Source organism: Strix uralensis, chromosome 16 (genome assembly GCF_047716275.1).
Source record: "Strix uralensis isolate ZFMK-TIS-50842 chromosome 16, bStrUra1, whole genome shotgun sequence".
Classification (NCBI taxonomy): Eukaryota; Metazoa; Chordata; class Aves; order Strigiformes; family Strigidae; genus Strix; species Strix uralensis.
Genome location: NC_133987.1, coordinates 4,946,031 through 4,970,300, shown reverse-complemented (window position 1 = coordinate 4,970,300; position 24,270 = coordinate 4,946,031). Strand labels below are relative to the sequence as shown.

The 24,270-nt window shown below is 54.4% G+C and overlaps 1 protein-coding gene across 1 annotated transcript; it reads left to right on the top strand.

The window, feature by feature from the left end:
* The first annotated feature begins 343 nt into the window (after positions 1 to 343).
* On the top strand, positions 344 to 22,673 carry SYNGR3 (synaptogyrin 3). Its single transcript, XM_074886476.1, has 4 exons — positions 344 to 477; positions 11,529 to 11,769; positions 17,731 to 17,873; positions 19,914 to 22,673. Exons 1-4 carry the CDS (start codon positions 379 to 381, stop codon positions 20,121 to 20,123), a joined length of 693 nt encoding a protein of 230 aa, XP_074742577.1. The 5' UTR covers positions 344 to 378; the 3' UTR covers positions 20,124 to 22,673.
* The last annotated feature ends 1,597 nt before the right edge of the window (positions 22,674 to 24,270 follow it).

Below are 24,270 nucleotides of genomic sequence, written 5' to 3'. Positions count from 1 at the left end.
ACAGCACGGTCATCCTTGAAACAGCGCGGTGACCCCAGCGGGGTGAGGTAACCTGGCCCTACACCCTGCTGTCCCCACCCACAGCACGGTGACCGTGGCCACCGTGAGCTGTCCCCAGCACGGTGACACCGGCAGTCCGGGTCCGCATCCCGCCGCCGCCCCTCGCTCTCGCCGTGTGGGGCTTTGGCAGCGCGCCGGGAGCGCGCACCTGCCGGTCCCATCCCCCCGCCCCGCGGGTGGTTCCTCCCGCCGCCCGCACGCGGCGCTGCGGACGAGCCCACGCGGGAGGCGCACGGGGGGGGGGGGCGGAGGGGCAGGCGCGCGGCCGGCGCGGGGCGCGCACGGCTGGGCTCGGCGCGGAGCGGGCGGCGGGGGAAGATGGAAGGAGCCTCCTTCGGAGCCGGCCGGGCGGGGGGGGCCATCGACCCCGTGGATTTCCTAAAGCAGCCTCAAACCATCCTCCGGGTGACGACCTGGGTAAGGTGGAACGAGCGGTTCTGGCCGGGGTTCGGCAGCGGGCGTCGGGCAGCGCCCCGGGTACCGGCTGCGCGGTGGGCAGCGCCCGGTGTAACGTGCGGTGCCCGGTGCGGTGTGCGGGGAGCCGCCATCGGGCAGCGTTCGGGCAGCGTGTGGGGCTTCTGCAGCCGTGGCGGGTGGTGGCCAGCCCTGTGGCGTGGGGCTGGCCGCGTCCCGGCGGGGCTCGCTGGCTCCCGCGGGAGATTCCTTGGGAACGGGGGCAAGGTGCGGCGGGCGGGTGGATGTGCCGCTGCCTCTTACCGGTTTTGGCCCTGGTGCTTGAGGAAAGGGCAAGGGGATGGGGTGTAAATCAGGAGGCAGAGGACATTTTCCTTCCTTCCAAGCCCCGTGCGTGCGTGCGTGTGACAGAAGAAATCCGAGAGCCAGCCCTGCCCAGCTCCCCCTGTTCTTCTGAAAGGATGGCATCTTTTTTGGCCGATCCCCATCTCTGAGTTCCTACCGCGGAGCGGAGAGCAGGAGGTGGAATGTGCTGTGCAGCCGCTCAGGGAAGGCTCCGCTCGCCGATGGTCCGTGAATAAGCAGCACGGGAAGGCTGCGCGCTGATGCTCGCAGGGGCTGTGGTGCCCGGCGGGTGAGGGCGACCGCTAATTTGCCTCCCTCAGCCTGGCTTTTATCTGCTGAGATCTGCAAGTGTGCGTGGCCCCGGGAGGTCAGCAATGCCTGGCCGAAAAGCCAAAAGCCCCGCCGTGGGGAGGGTCTGCCCCACTCTCATAGCGACCGGCTCCTGGCTCCGGTGCTTGGCCGGAGGCTGCGGGTGAGCTGAGCCGGGCCTGGGGGGCTCGTCCTCACCCGTGTCACACCTCTGCTCTGCACAGAGGCCCTGGGCCACCCATCCTGGCTCTGTGTCACCTTCAGCAGTGCCAAAGGCAGGCAGTGAGTGAAGGAAAGGTGTGATGAGAAGGTGCTGCCCCCCTCAGCAGCCCTCCTTCCAGCCAACACGGTGGGTGCCTTTGTGGGGCTCTCCGGGGTGGGGTGCCCCGGCCGAGGCCCTGTACAGAACAACATGAGAGCATGTGCTTATCTTTAAGCCCATGAGCAATTCCAGCTGTAATCACATGCTTAAAGTTAAACCACATACTTAAGTGTTTTGCTGGATGGGAGCCAGTGTGCTTTACAGAGCTTTGAGAAAGCCCCCAACTCCGTTACTGGAGAAGAAGGAAGCCCAGGTATGGGTCTGGAGCATCCAGCTTGGGGTGGATGGGGTGTTTTGCGCAGGGTTCAGGCACCTAGCAGCGGTCGTTTCCTAGAAGCATTACCTCAGTCCAGAAAACTTGGTCTGGATCTGCTTAGATCCTCCTCGAGTGGCAGTGGCAAACTGTTGGCAATGGTGTTGATTTTGGTCAAGGTTAGACAAATTGCTGGTTGACCCACAGAGGATGAGTTAGGCTCCTTGTAAAATAAATCTGCCACCACGCACCCAGAGAGCTCACCATCCTTGTCATACAGAAGGAGATTGGATGCTGCTGGGAAACAGGGACAGAATATGGAATATAGAGATAAAATAAACATCTCATCTTAGGAAATATTCATGCATGTATTCGTTGGCTGGTTTATTCAATGGAGAAGTCACTCATTTCATGGTTCTGCATTCACAGGAAATCTGTGAAAACTGAGTGCTTACAACTACAGAAACGCATCAACTCTAAACAAGTGCAGGGGGCACTGACATGGACAAATGTAAGATACACACTGTTCTGTCCCAAGCGGAACTGTTTGCAATATTTGGAGTCGTCTCCAAAGCCCACTGAGCTCAAAGAAAGTTTTTTTGCTGTTTTCAGTGGGCTGAGGATCAGGCTGCAGAAGGTCACGTCAAAAGCCCTTTGGACCACTTTTCCCAGGTGTCACATTGACTGGCAGATCTGTCGGGGACCCTTCTCCCTTGCTGCTCCAGCTTGGGGGTTCAGAGCCCAGACTGGCCTTCACTCGGCTGTTCCAGTCCAGTTACCTGTGTCTTAAACCTGTTCAGCATTTATGGCTCCTTTCCAGCGTAGGCAGGGACCACAGTCAGGTGAGAGACGTGTGGAGGTTTCCTTTCCACCTGCCTGCATGGCCATCACTATTTCTTGCAGGTTTTGTAAATCAGCATGTGCCCAGGCTCCTCCTGAGCGGTTGCTTTGCTGCTCTTGCCAGACGGGACCCATGTCAAGATGGAGAGCTTGGACAGAGGAGGCAGCCAAAAGGGTTTGCCTGTGAGGTCTCTGCTGCCTTTCTGTTCTGCCCTGACACTTGTAATTGCTGCCCCGGGAGAGCGCGGCAGTGCCGTAGCATGTGGCGGCGTCTGCTCCTTATTGCACCGTGCGAACCAACACCCCGCCATGATGCTCCCCCATGCACAAAGCAAACAGAAACCTTCCCAGGCTTCCCTGCCTGCCATCACGGGGAGGATGAGCTGCCTGTGGCTGCACATAACAGCTGTGGATGGTTATTCAGAAAGCCCTTGACTGAGGCTTTGAGGATGACTGAGTTTAGGTGTTGGGGTGGGCTTTCTTCATGTGGTTTTCCTTCCTGTGCTTTGTTGTTGCATCTTTTTAAATGTGTTTAACCTGTGCAGTTGGATCAAACCTTGGAGGTATAACCCTTGCTGCGTGTATGATGTTAATTTTGTGAGGAGGGAGCTGCCTGAGCTGTGCTGGTCTGGGTGGGAGTATGGGCGATGGAGAACCACCATGAGGCTCAGGGCCAGCCTCATGTGCCTGATGCAAGTGACTCGGTGCCGATCTGGCTGATGGCCATTGCTGGAGTTCCACGAGCTACCACCAAAGGAGCATCCAGCTCTGTTTTGTAGCTGCTTCGGGGCGGGGGGTTCAGACCTTGTGCTGGCTAACATGTAAGGGACTGGCAGGTGAATGGTGACTTCAATGTAGAAATCCCCAAATGTAAGTGGTGGTGAAAGGGGATTCCTGATTCTACCTCACACACCAACATCTCCCTGACAGATATAGTAATTCTGAGTATCTGAAGGGAAAAAAAAACACTCCTGGCTTGAGCTGTAAAATCAAAAGCTGGAAAGAACCATTTAACAGTTCCTCATTCATCTCTTCCCCCTCCGTCTGATGCAGTTTGTCAGATGAAGATGTGATCATTCTTGTGGTTTCCTTTTAAGACGTTTTTTGCACAGCAAACTGAACTCGATATTCATGAAGGATGCCTGCAGAATGGTGAGTTCCTTTCTCTGTGACTGCCAGCACCAGCTAGACTTTCAAATGGCCCCGCAGCTTTGCAGGGGCTCCGTTCATTTAACATAGGTTTAGGTTGACTTTTAAAAAGCAGTTCCGGAAAATATTTTCAGTAATTCCTGTGAATTTCAGTAAGAGCAACAGTAAAAGCGGGGTGCCCAGACCCACCAGTGCAGCTTGCTTGGAAGGGCTGGGCCACTCTTGCCTCCCTCCACCCACCCAGGCATTCCCTCTGCTTCCATGGAGCTCAGCAGGAGATCAGGTCCCTATTTTGCTACAACATAGAGGAATACTGAGGTATTTTCCTTCAAATGGTTGTTTCTTGCTCCAATGACCCCCCTGTTGCTGCCTGCATGACCTGCACAGCTGGGCAACCTTGCCTGCAACCGGCACGTTGGCAGCTGCCTGACCCAATCTGCTGCCATTATCTCTTGTTTCTTAAAGTTGAATGAATCTGTAGTTCATCACTTGGGTCACTGGAGCGAGCTTTCCCTGTGCAGTATTTTATCTCATTAGGCCTGATATTTTGTTTGGGTTTTCCTTGCAATAATCTTATGCTTTTAAGAACAAAACCTTTATTAAGGGACTGAACTAGAGCAGCCAAATCTGATTATTGGCAGAGTCATGACAGCAAAGTGGCAGTCCCTGTGGCCTTTGATACTGCGGTAGGGAACTTTTATGACCAGAGGTTACTTCGGCTCAGATCCAGCAAAGCCCTTATGCTTTGCACTGATACGGGTCTTAGTCCATAATACAGCAGCTCATTGTCTTTCAGCAAGGCAAATGCGCTGTGCTGAGTTGTGACTTTGGTAAGGGGTGTGCCGGAAATGTGCCAGAAATAGGTGGTGGTTCTAGAAGGGAAGGAGCATGTGCCCTTTCCGTCCTGGTCCAGGTTTATTTTGTTGCTCCAGAGGGGTGGAAAAGACAATATTTGTGCTCATGGGAAAAGGTATGTTTATTTTTATTGCATAAAACAAGCTCAGGCAGAAGAGCCAGGCAGCCCACAAAGAAGAATACGGCTCCAGGGTTGTCACTACCCTGGACCCTCAGGCAGAGCATTTCTGTGGGGTTTCACACCCAGGGTGAAGCTGCAGGAGTGCTGGTCTGCGGTGCTGTGGGGTGTACATTTGGGTTTGCAGGGCTACAACACACAGCTCTTGTAAAGGCTTGGAGTTGGAGCCTGGAAAGCTCCCTCGCTGGAGCAGACCTGCTCCAGGTGTCCTGCAGATGCAGATGGAGGTGGCTACTTGGCGTGCCAAGCACCGAGCCCGTGGGAGCCCTGGTGCTGCAAGAGCCGAAGAGCTCCCATGGTCTTCAGGGGTTTCATTGACTCTTGAGCACTCAGGGCTTTCAGAGAAGAGCTGCAAGGCTGGTCTGGCACTTAAGGAGCCTGCAGTGATGATAAGAATCATTATCATCATCTTAGCTGCTCTGGACTTTGTCTGGTCTTGGCTGCTTTTCAGTAGGGTCACCAGATTTCCGTCTTAATTCTCTCTTTCTGTGGGCAGTAGATTAAAGGCAGAACTTAAATTTAACATTTTTGATAATGGAATTATGCAGAAGTTTCGCTACATCTGAGCTTAAAACGCTGCTAAATGTCATCCCTGGTTCAAAACACTGCTGGCTTGCCATGTGCTCAGATTGCATTACTAGATTAGGAACTTTGAATGGGCGCTGTGTTTCAGCCAGCATCTCTTGCCACACTAGAAAAAGTAATTTGGTAAAAATCAGTCATGTGGTCATCAATATGCATCCTTCCCAAGCTGATTAGCCTGGTAGACATGTCCATAAACCTATTACGGCCAACATCATACCACCTCTTTCTGTGCCAGAGACTGCGTCAGGTCTTTCCTTTGTGGTCATATCCACAGTCCTTGTGGGAGATCTGGCAGTGCTTAAAGTAGTTCTTTAGTCATCATACCCTCCAATAAATTATGCAGATCTGTACTGGAAACTTCCCCGTGACTGACAACTGTAAAGATAAACTGGAGAGGGACCCAGGACCCGATTCCCCCAGAATTTGAGCTTGGTGGGTGTTGAAGGAGGCTGGCCCTCTGCCAAGGGTCTAACTCATCCTTGAGCGGAGTATCTGCACAAGGTGTGACTCAAGACAAGGGCTTAACGGGGGCTTCTGAAAACACTCAGTGCTAGGCAGGATTTGGCCTGTGCTGATTTGACCTTACTTGTTTTCCCTTCTCATTTGGTGGTCCATCCTTTGCTTGCTGGGTGGTGGCTCGAGGAGGGGAGGGTGCCAAGCAGGGTGGCATCAGCCTCACTGATGCTCGTGTTAGAGGGGCAAAGGCTCACCCAGACGTTGGTACCAGCTCTCTGTACATGCCGTTTGTGCCCAACACCATTGATTGTGAGCTACAGCAGAGCAAATCAACGGTGGCTTATTTTTCTTCATGCATTAAATTTCCTTGATGTTGACATTAATGGTTGCTTGCCTGTGTAATCAAAACAAGGTTTTGCAGTCTCCTACAACCCCACACCTTCTGGTAATGTTTTTTATAGGTCCCAAATCAAAGTACAGTGTATCATCAGTGGAAACATCTCACCTTAAAATGGCTGACAGTTCACACACTCAAGCTTTCAGCTTGTGCTGTCTTGCGTTATTTGCTTTTTGTTTTCCTTGTGATGGCTGTGCTCAGACCGCGAGGTCTCCTGAAGCACATTTTAGGTGCCTGGGCTCCAGAAGGCTAAGAGCAATGTGGACAAAAAATGTGCATGTCCTGGGGTCCAGCCAGCTCAAGCCCCGGGAGGGGACGCGGATCTGCGAAGTATAATTACAGAACTGAGCCAGGCAGCCTGGCCAGCCACCTTCTTCCAGATGGTAAAAATCTGGTGCAGAGAAGGCAGCCGCAGGTCTCCCAGCTTTATGCACACTTAAAATAGTGTCTCCATGGTGGGGCACATAGGCACTCCCAGTCCCCTGGGTTCCTGTGAGGGACTGACGGTGTCTGCAGGTCCAGCAGCCCTGGCATGAGTGCCTGAGCAAGAAACCTGCCCTCTCAGGCTCCCCCTTTGCATTTTTTGGGGAAAGAATGAGATTTTACACAGTCTCCTGCTGCAGGGCTGCCCGCGTGTCCATGCTGACGGCAGCCTACCTGCCGTGTGCCATCACCTCCCAGCCCCTCCAGCACAGCCTCGCCAGGGCATCTGCCAGCGCGGGGCACCAGGCACTTGGTCATGGTCCCCTGCACTTAACAGCCATTGCCAAAGAGGGCAAAAGAGGCAAGAGGTCTTGCCTAAAATAGGGTGAGTGGGGAAAATGGGAGGTGGGCAGCAAGCAAGGAAAGCAGGTGAGATGTGCAGCTGCGTCCGGTACTTTGGATACCAAAGCCAACCGTGGAGCTGCAGGCTCCTGCCCAGACGCAGCCTCCAGCCTTGGGTAAGCGGCATCCCGAGGGTGCTCTCCCAGGTTTTTAGGGTGATACTCAAAACCCCTCTGGTTTCGGCTTTGCACCAGCCATTTTCCAGAGTCTGTTGTGGCCAGCGTACCCAGACCCCGTCACCAATCGCTGCTGAGACCTGTCCCTTTGTCCAGTGTTACAGAAATGCTCGTTGGCCTGGTGAGGTGGCCCCTCTTGCTCGGAAGCAAGCTTTAAACTGGGGGAAACTGGGCAGCTGGCTTTCATTAAGAAGCGAGCTCCCTGGCTTCTTGCTGGTTTGGTGCAACACGAGCTCCTTTTGCACTTGCATGAGCAGCTGAGCTGCGTCCTCGTGGGTCCAAGCACTTGGTGCATCTCCCTGACCAGCGTTGTTCTCCCACCCAGGGCGTGACTGAGGCACAGCAGCTCCTTTGTGTGGCTGAAGTGCAAGTCTTAATGGAAAGGAGAAGACAGCTCTCCTCCTTCCCATCCCTCCCCGCAGCTGAATGTGGAGAGGAGCAGGAATGGTCTGTGCCGCCGGAGCTGCCGGAGTCGTGTGCCGGGGGCTCCCAGCTGCTCTCTGACACCGGGCTGGGCAACCCGCACGCCAGGCTGCTGGCCAGGAGACCCCGAGCTGCAAGCAGATTTCTGTGAAAGCTTTGGCAGGCGGGATGTGATTTCATACTGGGGTGGCTGGAGATAATCCAGTTTTCTTACTGGGTCTTGCACCGGTTCACCCAGCGAGAGCAAAATGTGTTGCATGTTGTGTTGGGTTGTTCAGCGGGAAAATGGAGCGTCCTGTGAATGCTCAGACTCCTTCACAACGCCCGTGAGATACGGAAGAGCCCCGTTAGAAGGGTGGCTGGGCTTGGGACGCAGCGGCTCACACAGCAGATGCCCCAGTGACCTTGGCACTGGGTCCCGGGCGCTGTCACTGCCATGCTCAGTCACGGGGGCTGCGGCGTTGGGGACCGACCTGACGGGCAGGAGGAGGTGGCAGTCAGAGGAGCACCTCTGGAGAACAGGATTCACGCATCCTTGCTCAGACCTGTAAAATCTCACTCACAGTGGAAAATCTGACCTTGTATTTTGGCTTTCAAGTCTCTGATGAACTGGTTGTGAGTTTGAGCAAGTGCAATTTGTAGAGGTGATTGGAAAATGGCACTTGTTTTGCATGAACTTTTAAAAGAATTGTATGGGTTTTATTTTCCCCCATCTACCCACATTTTCTCAAGTTTCTTTTTTCATCTATACTTAGAAAGACGCCAAATCTATTCTCATTAAAATGTTTTACCAGCACCATTTTTTTTTTTTTTTAAGAAAAACGATAAACTTTCAGTCACAGAGAGAGGGAGAGAAAACCCATGGAAAGACTTGTTTTCACTGAAAAACGTGTTTTGACAGGAGTATTTCAGCCAGCGCTGATGTTTGGAGCGCATCTATCGAATGTGTGTGCTTGCACTTCATTACTATTTTGGCCTCCTGAGAAGAAGCCGCGTGTCCCATGTTGGCTGCATCGAAACGCTGCGGGCAGCGCCCAGTCGAGGGGGTCTCGTGGGGTGAGCTGCTCGGGTCTCTGGCAGCAAGAAGGATGCTGTGCTTCACAAAACCCTCTGGAGTTTGAAGTTAAGCAGTGAAACATCTTTTTTTTTCCATCTCTGGCCATCCCAGAAGCGCTCCCTGGGCATCCCAGGTGTGCAAACCTGCGTGCAGGCAGCAGACACCCTGTCCTGTAACGTCCTTAATCGTATTTACGGGAGCCCTCCCTCACCCCCTGAAACTGGCACTCGAAAACACAGAGAAGTAGACCAGGTTGTTAATCCTGGGAGGATTAAGTAAAACACATATCGGAGAAGCGGAGTATGAGTTCGACGGCCTGCCAGAGAAATAATCCCATGGAATCAGAGGTTCTCAATTATTCATGTTTTCCAGAATCACATTATTTCTTCCAGGGCCTGTTTTATAAATGCTGCTGCTATTTCTGATGGTAAATAACAATTTTGCATTATTTATGAACAGACTTTTACAACTGCTGATATTACAGCTGCTGCCAAAGCACTGGGAAAATTATTATTACTGTTTGTTGTTGTTTCTTTCTTACAATGCAACCCTCTTGTTGTTTGCATGATGATGATGTGCCCGTCGCGGTGTGACAGCCGAGCGCTCCGTTAGCGCGGCGCCAGCGAGGAAGAGGGTGCAGATGCAGGCGGGTCATTTGGGTTGCCGTCGAGCTTGTGGCTGGTGCTCAGAGCTGAGCTGAGCTGGGGGTGGATGAGGGACAGGACCCACATTTCTAGGAGGGTGTCCTTCAAGAACGGGCTAATTCCTGAGACTGAGGAGCTTTTCCTGGGCTGAAACGCATTCCTGCTGCCCGTCGCATAGACAGGGATGCGTCCTCACCTCCGCTGGGATGGAGATGGTGGTCCCCTCGACTAAGCAGGCCATGGGGCAAGGAGCCAGCGCAGAGCCTGCGGGGGTCTAGGGCAGCCATGGCAGGTACACAATGTGTTTTGATGGCCTGAATTTTAAGTGCTAGAAGCCGTAAGAGTCTGCTGTCGCTAGGAGAGCTCCTGGTTAAGAGGGTTTAAAGATGAGCCCTGCCCTCGGTTGTCCTGCTGGTGGGTTTCTGGAGGCAGGAGAAAGCATGGTGCAACCTGCTCGTCCATCCTGTGCTTGCAGATATCAGCATGAGAAGCTGGTGGCAAAGTCCCAGGCAGGGGGTGCTGGGGTTGCTACTTGCAGGAGCTCCTACACACCTGAGGGAGGATGTACTCCAGAGACTCTGTCTGCTTCTGCTCATCATTTGTTTCAGATGACACCCTACAGAGAAAAAAAAATATCCCTCACCGATCCCTTCACATTTTAGTAGCTCAGTGCTTCGCAGATCCACTTCTTTGTTCTCCAGTTTGGAGGAGACTTAGTGGAGACAATCTGAGACGTGTTTGTTAATGGAACACTTGTGTTGATAAGTAGGTTCAGGCAGAAGCTCTGGCCCAGTTTCACCCCAGCACTGGAAGGAGTTTGGAGGAGAGAAATCGAATGAAATCCTTTGGGGCAGAAAGGAGTGAGGCATTTGGCCAGTGCTTGGGAGAAAATGTCTATCACAATATTATGTTAAAGAGTGGTTAGAGCTTTCTGAATGGTTTGCTCGTAGCGGCTCCTGCTCCGTTTCACCCAGCTCTGCTAACGCTTGCCTTGGGGAGCGCAGGGCTGTAGGAGGTGGCCCACGGCCGGGGACCAGCGTGAGACACAGGTGACTTTGCAAAGGCCACCAGCTGTGGTTTATCATGTGGCTCTTTGGCTGCCACCTCTGTCTGTTGCCTGTCTTGGTCTTGGGCACTTCGCCTTGTGCTGTCACTTCAGAAGATGTAGCAGGGTGTCCAGAGCAGGACCTGCACCATACCCTGAGACTCCAGCTGCTCCTGGGCAGCCGCCACGCTGGGGTGTGCTGGAGGAGCCTCTTATCTTTGCCTGCATACACAGCTTCCAGCTGTGTCCTGCGAGCTGGCGGGGCGGGGGGCGTGCAGGGATGCGGGGAGCCCGTGCTGGCAGCGAGGGACGAGATCAGAGACTCACAGCTTGATGGATGGGTGTCTGCACACCTCGCTTCCCTCCCTTCTCGCAGCCTTGAAATCCAAACAGCAGCTTGTGCAGCGCTTTCTAGGCTCTAATGGAGCAGGTTCCAGAGCGAATTGTAACGCAGCTGGTCCCGTGGCTTCCACTTGCTGCCTTTGGTGTTAGAGGGATAAGGGAATTACTTTAGCATGCAGCATTGTGAATGGTATTAATTTAGGTAGCCGCTGCATGCTGCCATCCAGCTCCTTCCCTGCCTGCAGGGACAGGAAACACCCTCAGGTCCCAGCAGTGGGACCTAGGCAGCCACCAGCATCCCCCCTAGCAGGGGGAGGTCACTGGATAATGGATGTAGACGCTGCATCCTTCAACCCCTGCTAAGCCAGGTGAAAAATTGCCCTGTGCCCCACCTCCCCACACTGCCGTGTCCCATCCTCCCTCCACCAGGCATCTAGTCCTTCCCTGGGTCAGCCTGCTCAGCAACTCAATTATCCTCTGTAACTTCATTTCTCCCCGCTCCGCAGTGACACAAGAGGGTTTATCGACCACAGCCTGACAGCGGAGAGGAGCACGAGCAGAAAGACTGTGCAGAGACCTGGCCCATCTATTTATTTTTTCCCTCCCTAGCCTGACTGGAGAATAACATCTCTTAAAATACTCTGCAAGCCAAGCCACTGAAAGGCAGACAGGCTGTGAGGAGGATCTAGGTACCATCCACCAGCCCATTGCTTGGGGCCACCAACCGGGATCTGTCTCACAAATGCCACGTTGCCATGGAGTCAAAGACAGGATTGAATCCAATTATGTTGCTGTTGGAAAACAGAGTTAAATGTAAACAGCAGCAAGTTGTGTTTTCTCCTTCCTCCTGTAGATCTTCTCCATCGTGGTGTTTGGCTCCATCGTGAACGAGTGCTACGTGAACAAGGGCAGTGACGACCCCGAGCTGCTCTGCATCTTCAATGAGAATGAGAGTGCCTGCAGCTACGGCATCGCCGTTGGCATCATTGCCTTCTTTGGCTGTATCTTCTTCTTTGTCGTGGACCTCTACTTCCAGCAGATCAGCAGCGTGAAGGACCGCAAACGGGCCGTCCTGCTGGACCTCGGCTTTTCAGGTATGTCTCTGGCTTTGCTGTGCTTGCGAAGGACGATGCTGGCTCCGTGGGCAGCTCCCAGCAGCTCCATGCTTGAGTCCTCCCCTCTCCTCCTGTGGTGTGGCACAACTTGTGTGCCTCAGGCAGGGAGAACAGGGGTGGCAGGTGGCTTGTCCCATCCAGCTGTCAGCTCTGAGGCAGCAGCGAGGAAGCCGGTGTGTGGTGACTTGGGGACAGGGGTGTGTCCCACTCGTCTGTGTCACTTGTGCAACCGGAGACATTCGCTGAGCTGGGTTCGGTGAAGCCACCCAGAGAAGTGAGGCTTGGGGGTCACATCTCACAGACCAGACGGGGTATTTTACCCTCCCACATCTCCTTTTTTTGGCTCAAGCGAATGTTGTTTCATCAGATACATGTGGGTCTGTTTTCACTTTGTGCATGTGTGTTTTGGAACAAAGCAGGAACACGCTTCCACACACCACTGTAACCCCGCTTCTGCCCCCGGGGCTGCGCTGTGAGGTGGGTCTGGGGCTCCCAAGGGCTGACATGGATCTTCCACACCATTTTGAGCCCCTTGACCTGGGCTGATCCGTGTGAACATGAGCGGGCGGGATGCCTTGACCGGGAGAGGCCGTCCTCCGCTCGGCTGCTGTGGGAGTTGCCTGGCTGAGCCTGCAGCTGATGTTCTCCATTTCCAGGCTCTTGGGTTAGCAAAGTCTGAAGGTGATTTATCCAGCACAAGCATCGCTGATGGCTCTCTGGTTCCAAATGAAAACATCTGTCATCGCCTCCCTGCACTCGCTTGTTTTTAAGGATGTTCTCTCCTTGCTGGAAAGCTTATTTCCATGGTGCTAGAGCACCGGCATCCAGCCCTCATTAGATGATATTTACAGCCCCTTCCGTGGGGCTCGGTGCCTGCAACCCTTCGATTCAGGCAGAAGGGGAACATCACATCCATCTTCTGGCTGATGCTGCGTGTCGCGGTGCGAGGCTGCAATCCTCCCCGCTTCCACCTCATAACAGCCGTCCTCTCCCCTGCCAGGCCTGTGGGAAGCGGCACCACTCTCAATCTCTGCCTCATTTCTCTTTTGCTCTCGTCATGCATCACGGGTACGTTCACGGCCTTCAGCAGCAAGCTGGAGAAGTCAGGTTGTGCCCTGCAGAATCTCTGCCGTGCAGGGGTTGCGCTCAGCCCTGGGGACAGGCTGCAGCACTGCACCAGAGGTCTGCGCTCGTACATCCACCCAACGCAGCTGTGCTGCCAGCGGTGACGTTTTATTACCCCAGGATCACCCTGGCTCCACGTGTGTGCTCCAGGTGCATTGTGCCTTCAGGCTGTGTCCAGGTAGAGATGTCCTGCTCCCTTGGGCCGTTTCTTCTTGGTAGAAAACAGGCAAGCCACTTGCTGGTAAAACAAATCACTTGTATGCAGATCATGTGGATGCGAGTCTGTGACCAACACTGTCACCTCTTGAGGTCTGCAAAGAGCGATCTTGCACAGCTCCCCTCCAGCCTGGCATTGCCTCTGTTCACTGCCTGGTTCATCTCCCCTCCAGGAGCTCCTGACCTTTCTTGCTGCTCTCGTACAGTCCCCGCTTTCCCACTTCACGAACCATGTCCCACAGGGCACCCAAGCAAATGCTGTGCTGCGATCCAGCTTGGTGCCGATAAAAACACCCGGGGGCTCTTGTAACAAAGTCCACAGTCGCAGATGAACACGTCTCCACCCAGTGCTGTTTTTCCCATCCCAAGCCCAGGTTCGGTGTGGCGCTGCTGATGTTCAGTTGCCCCGTTGGCTCCCAGCGGAGGGTGCGTGTCCCTGGGCTCCGGCCGGAGGAATTGGTCAGTGTATTTTATCCCATTCTTATTGTTGTGCCTTCACTTTTCTAAAATTACGGCTGCCCCAAACCTTTCTTGCAGCCCAACTGCCACAGCCTGTACACCCACTCACACGGAAATGCCAGGCAGTCGGTTGCTCCCCGAATAAGTGTTGATACGAGCAGATCCTGCAGCGGAGATGAAGTGCAGGGTTTTGTGAAGCCTCCACAGCTGCACAGATCGCAGCCCACTGTACCCCCCTGCACTGCTCCCAGCAGCCTCGGGCACCCAACCTGCCCAGAGGCAGAGCTGACCCATGTAATTTGCCTTGTTTGACTGTCTCCACATTAATAATCCCTGGAGACTTCCCCTGTGTGACCCTCTCAGTCTGTCCCCTTCTTATTCCCACCCCACCAAGGATGGGATGCTTGATTTCCTCCCGCTTCCTTGCAACTGTTTCATCCTTTCCCTCCATATGTGATCTCTGCATTATTGCTTGATATAAAAGCTGAAAACACATCTGGGAAAGAACGGGCTGAGGAACATGCTGGGGTACGAGGGAGCGTCGCAAACCAGGCAGTGGGGAGGGGTGAGAAAATCAGGTTGTTTCTGGCCCTTTGCCCGGGTCACCCAGGAGCCTGGTGCCGACTGGCAGCGAAGCAGATGTCAACTGGCAGTTGCTGTCTACGGCGGCTGTGGGGGGAGTTAATGAAAGCATTAACCCCCACTTTCTTTCGCTTGAAGGAAAGAGGACTTGTGCATCGGATCAGTGGCAGCTCAGAGCCACCGAGCTGCCTGGGAGGTAATGCTGGGGCGCAGGCAGGGGCGCGGGCAGGGGTGCAGGCAGGGCCACCATGCTGTGCAAACGGCATTTGCGATTTTCTCTTCCATCTGCTCTTACAGCTGCTCCTGTAGACACGCATTTGCTTGGGACCAGGCTGTAATTATGGCTGTAACACATCTTTCCTGGTGTTTGCACTCTGTTGTCTGCAGATCCTAAAACGATAATTATCTACAGGCTCTTGCGGTGCTCCTCAGCATCCTCCTTTTCCCCAGGGTGCTGGAGGGTGCAGAGCTGCTACTGTGCCTGTTTTCAGCCAGAGTTGAGGCCGGCACATGCTGGCACAATTGGGCAGCTCAGCCCAATTCTTGGGGTTTTAAAATTTGTGGGTAACAAGACACCTCCAAAACACCTGCTTACACCTGATGCTGCAAATACACACGGGACCAGGACCGTGTGGGTGCTGGGTGAGGGCAGAGCCGTGTTCTCCGTGAGGTGCCTGGGGCGATGGGAGTCACCTGCAATCCTGCGCCTCTGATTCACGTTGTCGGGTGTGAAGTCTCATCTCAAAGGAGTGCTAGCAGAAGGTGAACATGACCACAAATGAAAATAAGCGTTGGTGCAGAAACAAAAATAGTTCCCGGAGAGCTCCCTGGGAGGTCTGATCTCATGCACAGGCGTGTGTCAGTCCTCTGAGCTTGGAACAACACCGGGCTGGTGTTTCTGGAGATGCTCTCCATGGCTGACCCCTCTCCCCCATTGGCAGCGATACCTGCCTTCCCGCTTCCCCAGGGCACTGGAGGGAATCCTTTTTCTTCTCAGGGATCCAAGCAGAGCTGGGCAAGAGGGGAAAATCTTGTCTTTGTGTCACAAAACCTCTGGGAAGTCCATGCGGGTGGCAGCAGAAGTGACCCCAGTTAGACATTTCTGGCTGAAGCAGGGAGTGGTTTTAGCACTGGGAAGGTCAACGTCTGGGTGTTGCAGAGGAAGTTGGTAGCTGCAATACCCAGCGCAGCCGGTGTAGGTTTGGAGATGTGCGTGATGTCATTTTAACTCTTGAAAACCCTCAGAAGGCACCAACGACAGATGGGGCCTCAGTGGGCAGCCCCCGTATTGCGGCTGGGACTGGTGCTCTGCGGGAGTGTCCTGCCCAGGACAAACTGCACTAGATCGAGTGTTAAACAAAGAAACGGTCCTCCCGAACCAGGTCACCCTCTATAAACCTATAAAACACAGCCTGGTCCTGTTGGAGAGCCCCCGTGTCCTGTGGTGCCAGCACTGCATGGCCCCAGAGCCTGTCCCTGAGCATCCCTCTGCTCCCCCTGGCGCAGCTCTGAATTAACCTGTTGCTCTTACATTTCATCTCTGTGTTTTTTGACTTCTGAACACCGCTGTCTCCAAAAAAGTGCATTTTTGAGCAAGAAACTCCTGACTGAGGCTTGCTCCTCAAGCACGGGAGGGCAGTGCTCCCTGCTGCCGTGGTGTTTGCTCCCCAAGTACCCGGAGGTGGGAGCACTGCAGCATCTGGAGATGTGGTTCAGCATCTCCTGCACTGGGGACCACTACCCACTACATACTGGTCATCCGACGCCGTCTCTTGGGCACGCATCCTCCTGCATCCACATTTAGGGGTTGGATCTGCTTCCCCTAACTGGGGCCAGCTGCTGGTGACACCCCGTTATAACAGAACTGGGGAACTAAAAAGTATCTCTGTCCGTGAAGATGACCTTTGAGGAATGAGCCCCAAAGGTCTCGTTTAACGCTGGTGACAAGGGGTCATCCTAAGGGGAAGTGAAAATGAATATGCAGAGATTTGGGGCAGTTTTGGTGGCAGGCATTAGCTGTATTCAGCAAAAAGGAGGTGTTGTATTAGTCTGTAATTTGGAAAAGGAAAGCCTGGATGATCCTGGCTGGAGGTTGTGTTGCTGTGAGGGCAGTTCAAGGGCTCAAGCATGGCCAGGCTGATGAAAGCATCGCTGGCCAAGAAGCCCCAGGCCCAGTCGTGCAAGAGAAGATGAGGAGTGTGTCTTTTTAAACTGCGTTTAGAAGCAAATTCTGAATTAAAGGTGAAGTGTGCGATGAGCCCCGAAAATCTTGCACTGGATGTGGATGCACACATGCGTCTTATATCGTACTTAGGAACAACTGGCAAGACAGAGGGGAATAAAGGAAGCTTCTTTCCTCTCCCTGCAGTCAGACTGTGCTTTGCAGCCGTCTGCCCCGTGGGACTGGCAGTGTGGCTGCTCATACCAATGTCTAACGATCCTTGGGAAGGTGCTGGGTAGCTCAGCGTCCCGCCTGCCACTGCCCAGCATCCACGCATGTACTGACACCCAGAATGTTTGTGCTGGGGATGCTCAGAAAAGCTGGAGACCCTTAAAACAGCGTCACGGAAGGCTCCAGGTTGTGCAGCTCCTCTTCCCAGCGTTGGAAAGCATCACTGCTCCTTACACTGTGCACTTGGGGCTTGCTTCTTGACTGTTTTCTGAGCTCCTTGGCATCAGGCAGTGCTGTTGGCTGGTGATTGAATTAGGGGAGCTGCAGCCCTATCTTGCTCAGCCAGCTTTGGTTCCAGGAAGGAATAATCACCAGAGTGTTTTTGCTTGAGCCCAGAGAGGCTGAAAACAGGAGGGCAGCGGGGATGAGCAGTACTCTCTCATGTGAAGCTCCGTGGGCAGCCCCTGCCATGTCCCTGCCCTGGGCACGGCGCACGATGAGCGCTTGCTTGTTTGCTGCGCTCGTGGGATGCACTGACATCCCAGGGTCACTCGTGTTCGGAGCAGGGGTTAATCACAGATTGTCCGTGTTCCTGGGTGATTGTTCCTTGCCTTTTTTTAAGCTCTCGGGCTGTGTCCTTGGACCAAGGCAGAGCCCGTCGCAGAACAACTGTAAAGATTTCTCCTGTGTCAGCCGAGCAGCCTGGTGCTGCTCCCAGGGGTGCAGGCTTCGTCCTGGGTGAGGTTTGCAGTATCCAGTCTGAAGTCTGTAAGAGCTGGTGGTGTCCAGGGAACAGAAGGAACGGTGGCTTGACACACGGGCGTGCTGGAACCAAGCTGGTAGTGCCTGCGAGCGGGCTCAAATCCCAGACTGTGAGGGTGTGCTGTCCCTGTAGGTCTTTGAGATCAGGCTGAGGTGCAAGTGAGCTCAGCTTCAGGCAGGCAACACACAGGGTGACCCTTCAAGGTTCCTTCCATCCCTGTTTTTCTGGCAATTGCAAATCAGCCTCTTTTAAAATAGCTGCGCTGGGCCATAGCACAGGCCGAGGCACCCAAGATCACAGTTGCTATTTGAAAATCTTGACGACAGCGTGTTTGTGCATCAACAAACAGGGGTTGAGGAGGTGGTGGGCGGGTAAAGCACTGACCAGCTCTGTTCTCTTTCAGGTTTCTTGTCCTTCCTGTGGTTTGTAGCCTTCTGCTTCCTAGCAAACCAGTGGCAACGGACAAAGATGAGCAAAGGTGTTTCGCAAGGAGCAGACGCCGCCCGGGCAGCAATCACCTTCTCTTTCTTCTCCATCATCGTCTGGGTGAGTTCAGCTTCGGAGCTAAGGTGGGGAGAGGAGAAATGAAACCTGCTGTGAGCTCGACACTGAGCTGGGAGGAGGAATCTGGGTCATGGTTTGGAGAAGTGAATCCTGGTAGGCAGCAAGGGGCTGTACTGAGGAAACCTGCAGTCCCTCCAAATAGAGATGAAACTTGTGGTTTCTTACTCGGGAAGCATCAGCTCAGTCCCCTCTCACTGGGGAATTCCAGACTTCCCCTTCTCCTGCAGCTGGAAAGTTGCGTTGGTATCAAAAACGTGTCACCAGCCACGAGCTGCCCTCATTTCAGGGCCTCGTCAGACCCCCGGGAGCAGCTTGGTTGGAAGCAAACAAGTCCCCAGCAGCAGATCACTGCGATGAGCTGGTCTCACGGGATGGCAGAGAGATTTTGGGAGCTCTCGGGCTCATCGGCTCACCCTCAGGGGAAGCCAGGCTGGTTCCTCCGCTGCCCACCCCGGAGGCAGGGGCTTGCAGAAACCCCCTTTTGCTCCCATTTCTAGGCTCTGTATATCCCCAGGCCACACAGTGGCAAAGGGACGTCTGCCAGGGGTGTGCAAAACCTGCGGGGCCCCTTGTCCACAGCTGCTGGACCCCACGTGTACCTGTGCTGCTCGGGGGGCTCCTGCTCTGGAGGCTGCACGTGGAGGAGCAGGGATGGCCCCTGAGTCACCACCACCCCTGCTCTGAGAGCTTTTTGTGGGCAGAGAGCAGCCGAGATGTGCACTAATGCCATATTGCCTTAAAAGAATTGGGGCAAAAGCCAGTCTGAGGCACTCCAGCAGCAGGCCTGGCTCCAGTTACCAGTTTAACTGCTCCCTGCTCTATTATTATCCAAATAAATCTCTTCTAATCCCAGCTCCCCCGCAGCTCCTCTCCACCGCCTGTTGCCTGGCTGCCCATTCAGTGCAACCGTTGGGGAAGGGCAGTGGGTGGGATGCTCCCCCCCAGTCCCATCAGCAATGGGGACCCAGTGCCCTGCTGCCGGCACGGAGGATGGCCAGGATGTGCGGACGCACCAGTAGCCCCTCCACTGGTCCCATTAACAACCCGGGTGCTCCGCGGGATCGATACGTGGCACACAACCAGCACCAGCCCCGGCAGGGAGCGGGCACCGGGCGGTGGTTGGGAAGATGTTCTCTGTGTCTGTAGGTGGTTTATCCCCCCCACCACCCCGAGCCTGTCATTTATAAACTAATTGAATTGTTAATGAAACTTCCTGAAATAAGAGCGAGCGTGGTGCACTCGCAGCTCTGCCGCCCGCATTTCCCACGGTTTGCGACCTCAATACTGGCAGCCTGGAAGAGGGTGAAGGAGTCTCGGCAGAACTGACCTATTTTGCCGGCTCAGGGCTCAGCAGCTTTCCCTCCCCGCAGCAGATGGGTTTATTGGTGCCAGTGGTGCCAAATCCACGCAGCCGGGGACCCCAAGCCCAGGGTGTGACCCCCACCCCAGGCAGAGCTTTGGGGGTCAACCTGTCACATAGAAATGGCTTCTTTAGCATTAGGGCTTGTGGTATGGGGTTGGTTTAGCTCTTGGCTAGAAGGGAGCGGGGCCAGCAGCCGCCTGGGGGGGGCTGCAGTGCGCTCGGTGCTTTGAAGTGAGCTGGGGGGACGGGGGGTCCTGAGGAGATGCAGGGTCCTGGGGGGTTGTGGGGTCCTGGGGGACGTGGGGTTCTGGGGGAACGTAGGGTCCTGAGGAGATGCAGGGTCCTGGGGGGATGCAGGGTCATGGGGGATGTGGGGTTCTGGGGTGATGTGGGGTCCTGGGGGGATGTGGGGTCCAGGGGGATGGGGGGTCATGGGGGACGTGGGGTTTTGGGGGGGATGCGGGGTCCTGGGGAGATGCGGGGTCCTGGGGGATGCAGGGTCATGGGGGACGTGGGGTTTTGGAGCGGATGTGGGGTCCTGGGGGACGCGGGGTCCTGGGGAGATGTGGGGTCCTGCGGGGATGTGGGGACCTGGGGAGATGCAGACTCCTGGGCAGGGCGTTGCCATCCCCCCCCAACCTTCCTCTGCCCCACGGCAGGTCGTGCTGGCGGTGAAGGCACTGCAGAGATACCGCCTGGGGACAGACATGTCGCTCTTTGCCACCGACCAGTTCGCCGCCGACCCCAGCGCGGCGTATCCCGGCTATCCCACCGGCAGCGGCATCGAGAGCACAGAGACCTACCAGAGCCCCCCCTTCACCGAGACCTTAGACACCAACCCGAAAGGTTACCAAGTGCCAGCGTACTGAGGGGCGAGGGCCGCGTACCGAGAGACCGAGTCCTACGGTGCAGTACACTTAACCGGTTGATTGCAAATGTATTCAGTCCCATTTCCTTAATGTGGCAAGTCAGTGCTGGGTTCCTTACTATTAGCTAGTTGTGCAGTGAATTCTGTACAGTGGTATTGGTTCTTGTCTTACCTGTCCAAGGGTTTTATAAAAGCAGTGTTCCCTCTAAGTCAGAAGGAAGGAAGGTTGCTACCACATCACCTACACGTGGTGAAAGATGACGAAATGCCCTCTCTGAGGCTTGACACCGGGCAGTAGGTGTTGGGCTCTGCTGAGCGCCTGGGAAAGCCCAGAATACCTTTTCCTGTTAGAAAACACAGTAGCTGAGGAGTTGCTGTTTATCACGTTCTTCCAGAGCTAACACAGAATCAGGTCTCGTGGTGGCGAGGGTGGGCGGGCGGCGCTGGGGCCGTCGGCCCCGTGTCGCTCCCGGTGCAGAGCTTTCCTGTACATGTTCCATGGAAAGTGCCAAATTCACAAAGAAATAAGTGGTGTCTGTGTTACTTTTATTTGTATATATTTACTGTACAAAAAAAGAAAAACAAAAATCCAGACAGGTGTTTCCAACTTAGCTTAGGACGCAAGTGGCATGGGGGGCACAGCAGGTTGGGGTTATGTTGAATATCCGAATTGCTTCTACGCTTTAGCAGGGTTCTGGTTGAGGATGTCAAAAGTTACTGTTTGAAACTGGAAACCAGTTCAGCAATAGTTGGCTGCTAATTAGGAATAGCCTTTCATCAGCAGAAATTGTGGCGCGTTGCAGTTCCACTTCTTCACCGAGGGGCTGGGAGAGTTTGCAAATTTACAAATAATTTGTGGTTGGCAACGCTGACGACTTACTCATGCTTAAACCCAGAGCTGCCAACACAAAAGGGGTGGGTGTCTCCGACTCAAAGTCCCAAGTCAATTAGGAGTGGCATTGAACTTGTATTTTTATACTGGGAGCAGCCACCATCTGTCATCAGCTGCAGCAGAACCTCAGGTGTGAACGTACGTTTTACCCCACGGTCTCTAGAAATGAGAATTCAGACGGTGAATTGGAAAGACTTTACAGGCCACTGAAGCCCCTCACATGGGGGCTCGCGGCCCTGGGTTTGCAGATAGCAGGAGAAGAGAGTGAATGAAAAGCACCCAGGAAAGCGGCTCACTTTTGGTTTTCAGCTGCAAAATTCCTGCCTTGTCAAAAACAACTAAATGTGCAAAATCCAGTAGATCCTTGTCAGCAACCTGCCTGCTTTCCCCGCCTGTCTGCCTGCGCGGTGGCTGTGAGCCGAGCTATTTGTCACTAAGGACTAAACAGAGGAGCTAAAACTTGAATTCCCGACCACCTCAGTGGCAGCTCCGTCCTTAGAAGCCCCCGGTTTTCCCAGCTCCCAGCGAGCTGGGCTTTCACCTTGCCAGTTTACGCCGGCAAACGCTGCGCGCTGCCTTCTGACCTCGTGACAAGCAATAGTTACCGGACTGCCCCGGCTCTCCTTGTAGCAAAAACATCCAGCAGTTTTCTGTCATCATTAACACAGCTCATTTCTGCTGCTAAATTGCAAATAAATGCATTAATTAATAAGCAGCAAATCTCATCAGGAGCAGTCATTATCAGTGACAAAGTGCATTACTTGACTCCCCTTCTATTCAGGCCGGGTTAAATGTGTGTTTGCAGTGAAGGTGCTGGCGCTGAGCTCCTCCCGCTCACCTGACGCCGCCGGAGCTGCGCCGGGATTTTTCAGGCAGCATTTCCCAATTTGGCCACTTCTCCCACCCCGCTGCAGCCTCCCCACGCGGCGCAGCCGCACACGGTGCCACCGAGACCTGGCGTCCCGCCACGGTCCCCACTGCGGGCTGTCCCCTCAGGTGTGTCTCCCTCAGGGCACCTGCGCACCGGCTTTGAGGTTCAAACGCTGGCGGGGTACGGAGCGCTCAGCCCCGCTGCCCGCGGTGAGGGAGGCAGGAGCAGGTGCAGGAGGACGCTGCGCTGCTTTATCGGAGGTGTCACTTGCTTGGCTAATGCGGGGAGCAAGCAAGAGGTGGCCCAGGGGCATCTGCCGGTGGCCCGTGCCAGCAGGGCTTGCTGAGCAGCGAGACATCCTTGCATTAAGCAGACCAGGGACACCCAAACCCCAGTTTAAGTATAAGCCTAACTTAACTACAGGACCCTTGCGATTTTGCTAGAGTCAGTCTTGCTGGGTTAAAAAAAAAAAAAAAGCAAAGGATTTTAATAAAAGGATTTTAATACAGGGTATGGTGGAACTGTAGCAATATTTTCCTTAGAGGGAACACTGAAATTTTAGCAGCACAAACAGTACTTGTGTTAATATTTTAGCAAAATTATAATCAATTTAAATGTTTAAATTGATTGTATGTGAGATAATGTTTGTTCAGTACATTGTATTTTTTCTAACTATATAACTGTTCCAGAGTTTCCTTGTAACCGTAAAGAACTAAAGCTCTGTCTGACTGCGGGACGTGTCCTGACCCCTGGTGTAACCATGCTGAATATTACAACATCTGAATGTACACACCGAGGCCTGCATTGCCTTTCTTTCCTCCCACCCTCCCACCCATTGGCGGTGGGACGCAGAGGGGACGCACACCCCGTGCATGCCCCACGCACGCCCCACGCACGCCCCACGCACGCCCCACGCACGCCCCACGCACGCTCTGACCCCCGGACTAACCTTCAGAGCAGCAACGGTGAAACGGGGACAACTTCAGCATGACTCCAGCCCCCGGCCGAGGCACCGTTGTTCTTCTCGAGGTCAGCGGCTTCTTCCAGCTCCCCAAAAGTCAGTCTTAACCATTAACTTGCAGTCGGCACGGTGAGCGTGCGAGGACCTGGCTGCCTTTTGCTGGGCAGGAGAGGAGGAGGAGGAGGAGGAAGGGGCTTGGGTGCCCAAGAGGTTTCCTGGCAGCGGGAAGCCGGAACAGATGCTCCTTGATTAAACCAGAGCCAGGAATAACGTGTCCAGCCACAACAGGCACCTCAAGGAGGCTTAACCCTGCTCCTGCTGCCACCGACAAGGTCAGTCCCCGTTGGCGGAGGGAGGACGTCCCCGCCGGGGCGGCATGGGCAAGGGTCGGGTCACAGCCGGCGCTGCAGGCAGAGACAGGCAGCACGTGCAGGCAGGCAGCCTGCAACTGGTGGATTCTTTTTCCAGGCACTAGTGGTGGGTTTATGCACGCAGTCGCCTCGCCGAGGCTGTGTCAGCCAGGGAGGACGGGACAAGCCATAGTTAACGTGGTACCACGACACCTCACGCCTTGGAAAGAGCGTTTGCCCACCTTGAACAAAAACCATTTTCTGGTTTGTCGGCGAGGCCGTTGCCAAAGGCCCACGTAGCTCCCTGGCCCTGCAGCAGCACCCACCGAGGCCCTGCTGAACAAAAAATGTGCTCAGAGGCAGGGCGAGACGCCGGCCCCGTGCCTGCCCCGTGCCCAGACTCCTCTTTGCAAGCCCCCGCAGCGTCCCCGCTAGCTGTTCGGTGTCCGCAGTGCCGTGACTGTCGTAGCGCATCGGAGTGTCCGTGACTCGTCAGGCAGACTAGTGTGTGCAGGTGTGGGCTGTAACCACGTGTAACCTTACGGGCTTATGGTTAGAGAATTAGCTCCGTCGGTGTAATAACTAGTATATTATTTGGGGTTCAAGTATGCGTAACATCAGCCTTCGTACTTCTTTCTCCCACTTTTTTCCTCCCAGCGCATTCGGTGCAGTAGCACTCGCGGCTTTTCCTTGTGCCCAAACGTCCCAAACAGGTGCCAGGGTGGCGCTGTGCCCCCCCCTCATCCTCCCGAGCTGCTTGTAGAGCCGCTGTTCTCCCCCCAGAGCTCAGAAGCCCAGCAGCGAGCTCGAGGGCAGGATCGTGCTGCTCCCAGGTAGCGCACCAAAAGCTTCTGCGTAGTGTTAGCACTGAATTTGGGTGCAAAGAATAGAATTCACACAATCCTGTACCTTTCCTGGAGGCGTTTTCTGCCAAATCACCTTGCTCCAGGAGGTTCAGTTGTGACAACACAGACACGTCTCAGCACTGAAGTTAACCGCATTATGAGTTCTGTGTATTTATTTTAAGCATATTAAAAGATTTGAAAGAATTGGCATTTTTTTTCCCAACATTTT